The 3,939-nt window shown below is 39.2% G+C and overlaps 1 protein-coding gene across 2 annotated transcripts in view; it reads left to right on the top strand.

Annotated features, from left to right (window-relative positions):
• Window positions 1-3,939, top strand: part of LOC101858821 — a gene marked incomplete at its 5' end in the record, with an annotated part of 29,322 nt that overhangs the window by 9,944 nt on the left and 15,439 nt on the right. For both annotated transcript variants that reach the window (XM_013090181.2, XM_013090180.2), the window contains 5 exon segments: window positions 237-375; window positions 1,246-1,408; window positions 2,045-2,334; window positions 2,903-2,959; window positions 3,786-3,939. The exon segment at window positions 3,786-3,939 is cut by the window's right edge and continues 25 nt beyond it. In XM_013090181.2, coding sequence (XP_012945635.1) covers window positions 237-375; window positions 1,246-1,408; window positions 2,045-2,334; window positions 2,903-2,959; window positions 3,786-3,939 — 803 coding nt within the window.

Below are 3,939 nucleotides of genomic sequence, written 5' to 3'. Positions count from 1 at the left end.
CTCTCTCTCTCTCTCTCTCTCTCTCTCTCTCTCTCTCTCTCTCTCTCTCTCCTTCATTTATGTTATAAAAATGCCTAAAGGCTGTTTTTATTCTTTGCTCTCCTCTTTGTCTTGAATTGAGAGTCATGTGAATGACTAAAATTGTGTCCATGGGGGGCACAAAACATTAACGATTACAGTTACAACAGACTTGTGCGTATGTCATTTCTCATCTCTTTCTTTTGTTTGTCTACCAGTCGTAAGTCGAGTGGGTCGAGCCGTCCGATGTCGTCTGCCTCCACGGCCTCCACATCATCCTCCTACATCTACCCAGACATCAACGCCTTCCCCGAACTACGAGCCTACAACAATGATGATAATCTCTACGTAGATTTAGTAAGTGGACACTTTGGGGAAGGATTTACATTGTAGTTGTTACACCTTCTTTTCCCCAGTGCATTGGAGAATTTATGGTGTAGTTTTTAGACATTTATTCAGTGCATTCTGGGAATTAAATTTTTAGACATTATTTTCTAAAAGACTTTTCTAAAAGACTTTTCTAAAACACTTTGGGGGAGAAGTCACATTGTAGTATTAACACAATTTTTTTCATTGCATTAAAGAATTCGTGGAGTAGTTATTTAAATATTTATTCTGTGCATTTTGGGAATGACATTTTTAGAGATCATTTTCTAAAACACTTTGTGGAGTGGATGGGGGTTGGAGAGGATTCACATTGTAGTTTTTTTTCATTGCATTAAAATGCATGGAGTAGTTTTTAAAAATTTATTTATTGTGTAGGCCTATAATTTTTAGAGATTATTTTCTGAAACCTTATTTTGTACTACAGTACTATATTGTAAAGCAAGGTCAAAAACACCATCCATCTCCTAAAGTTTCAACCAAGAAAGTTTTTGTTTTTTACTAGTGTTTTTCATTTTCATTTATGCCAAATTTGAGTTAGAGTGGTCTTTGATAGTTTTAGGTAAATAGTTTTCAAGCTTCTCCTGTAAAATAAGCCCTCTGGGAGATCTCTCATTTGTGCTTGACACCATCGGTTTGATCCAACGAACTCAAACTTTCTTACGGCTTTGATATAGCACATAGAAGATTTGGTTTCTGACCGTATAGTCTTAGTAACTCGAAATGGTCCAAAATGTCAGATACAACTTTGTAATTCTAAGGTAGCACATTGTCGAGGAGAAAAGTGGCAGTATTATATCTCTTTCGTGTATGGTTCTTCCTCTTTGTTGCGGTCACCTCCAGGAAGATGAGCACATCTACGGGAAGGCCTCGGACATCTACGTCAGCCGCTTTGAGTCCGAGCCGTTGTACCAGTGGTACAGCAAGGACAAGATGATCCAGGTGATCCGATCGGATAAGTCGGACGACCTGTCGGATGAAGAGTACCTGGAGCACGGACATGCCGGTATGCTACTCTTGTTTGTTTGGTCTCGTTTTGTATTCTAATGGGCTGCGTAGTGTATCTCCGCCATACACCATTTTGCTAACTGACGTATGGTGGAGTCTTACACTGAACAGTTATTACTATCATTATTTAACATTTTTTTGTTAATGCCAATATTGATATCATTGCTGTACTTACTACTGGTTGAGTTTTGGGTGGAAATTACATCATATCATTACGCATAGGTTGTAACCTTTTCCTAAAAATCAGGGATTCACAGTCGCTTTGTGTCTAAGTGTGAGGTGCAAAAATTTGACCCAAAAAACCCTGTGGAACGAACTGTTTACATCTTTTGATTTTGCTATAGTTGTTGTTATTGTAATTTTTTTTTTTTAATTGTTTGTTTTTATTGTTTATTATTATCACATGAATTTTGATGATTTCATTATTTATCTTAATATTATTGTCATTATCATTGGCATTTTTACTTGTACTATTGTTCTAAATTGTTAATTTTTGGGGGGTCATTTTACCGGTATTGTCACTGTTTTTATCGTGAATGCTATTACTTTAGCCATTATTACAGCTATTTCTGCTGATCTTTCCATTTTTACCACCGGCATTATTCTCAACACGGAACTGTTTATGTGTGTCCAGACGAGCAGTCCATCTACGAGGACGTGGAGCGTCTCCTGGAGGAGAGCAGCAGCAACTCCAGCCTGGCCGCGACGTCTAACTCTTCCAGTGGTAGTGGCGGTGGCGGTGGCGGTAACGGTGGTGGTGGGGGTGGTGGCAGCAGCAGTGGGAAGTCTGCACAGAACAACCGTCTGAGTGTTGGTGGTGGGGGTCTGAGCGCTCGGGACAAGCCACAGAGACGGTCGGTCATCGAGGACGTGTTCAAGAACGGCGGGACGCTGCACAGGGCGCTGTGGTGCCAGATGCCAGAGGTAGGTTCCCTCCCCACCCCTCCCTGTCCTTTGAGGCTTGTCCCTAAAGTCTCCAGATTGTTGCCGGTTATTTGAAAGTTGTATAGAAAATCATGTAAACTACATAGAAAAATTATGTGTTAATGGTTATTTATAAGTTACTAAGAAAATGATATGTTATGGCTATTTGTAAGTTACATAGAAAAATGATGTGTCAGTTGGTGGTAATCGTTATACTTCAAGAAAAAAAAAACCCCTGGAAAAATGAAATTTGTTAGGAATTGGATAATGGTGGTGGTCATGGGGATACTATTATGTCTCCCTTTATGGAAAAAATGAAAATGGTCTTTCTCACTATATGACTGCACAGTGTAATACTCTATCGTGAACGACATATGGTGGAGTCTTACACTAAGTAGTCGATATACACATCATGGGTATTCCTATTATTTGCCCCACTGAGAAAGCAGAGACCCAGAATGTGTGTAGAATATCAAGCAAGTTCTGAATGAAGATCTCAACTACACAGTTTGGGTTTCCTTCTTTCTTACCTTCCATGTCTGGACACGTGTATCTGTGTCTTTTCTAGGTCGTTGACAGTGGCATCCTGAAAAACATTTCGGATAAAGAAAAGAAAATTCAAGAGGTAAGATATTTTTGCGGGACTTCTTTTTCTCCTCCTCCTCCTCCTCCTCCTCCTCCTCCTCCTCCTCCTCCACTTCTTCTACTTTATTGCTGTCTTAACTTGGACTTCTTCTTCATCTTTGATCTTATCTGAGCTCAGACTTTTTCCTCTTTTTCCTCATCTTAATTCTCATTAACTTGTCGAATGTTACTACCATAGTTCAGTAGTGTAAAAGAATTAAGCTTCTTCATGACCTTTCCTGGCAGGTATTGTTTCCAGGCAATGTTTTCAATCCTGTCACGTGAAGCATCGTATGTTAAGTCACAAACTTCTTGATGGCCTCATCCTGTTGAGAGTATTTCCAGGCATTGTTTGAAATATTGACACCCCTACCCGATCATTTTCTCCATTTTTTGGTCTTTCTGTCTGTAATTAGAAAAATAAGATTTTTTTCTTTCTTTCTTTTTTTTTTTTTCAAGAGAAAGTTGCGTTTTATTGCATCAAAATACAGGGTAGTGACTTTGCTATCAAATAGTTTTAGAAAAAAAAAGTAATCTGAGCACTCAATAGAGGTTTGTGTCAGTCTGAAGACTGTAAAGTTGAAAAGATGAAGAATTTTTAAACTCTTAAAATGCAGATTAAGGCCATAAGGCATGGGTTGTGCAAGCTGAATTTTAGGGTTTGCCGTAAGGAATAGTTCAGTCTAATGATTCTTATGACATCCTCCTTTTGCAGGAAGCATCTTAAGATGTAAGTTATTGTGTTGATGGAGCAGTAAGAACAACTACATAACTACATAAAAAAAAAATGAAGCATGTTAATCTCTCCCCATTCAAATTGTTCCCAGGCAATGTTTGAAATCATGACGTCGGAAGCGTCGTACTTGAAGTCCCTGAAGATCTTGATCAGCGTCTTCCTGATGGCGCCCGAGTTCTCGGTGGACATGTCTGACCGCAGCGTCATCACGTACAGAGACCGCCAGGTGCTTTTCTCCAATATCG

This window comes from Aplysia californica, unplaced genomic scaffold (genome assembly GCF_000002075.1).
Source record: "Aplysia californica isolate F4 #8 unplaced genomic scaffold, AplCal3.0 scaffold01167, whole genome shotgun sequence".
In the NCBI taxonomy this organism is placed as follows: domain Eukaryota; kingdom Metazoa; phylum Mollusca; class Gastropoda; order Aplysiida; family Aplysiidae; genus Aplysia; species Aplysia californica.
This window is presented reverse-complemented; position numbering and strand designations above follow the sequence as displayed.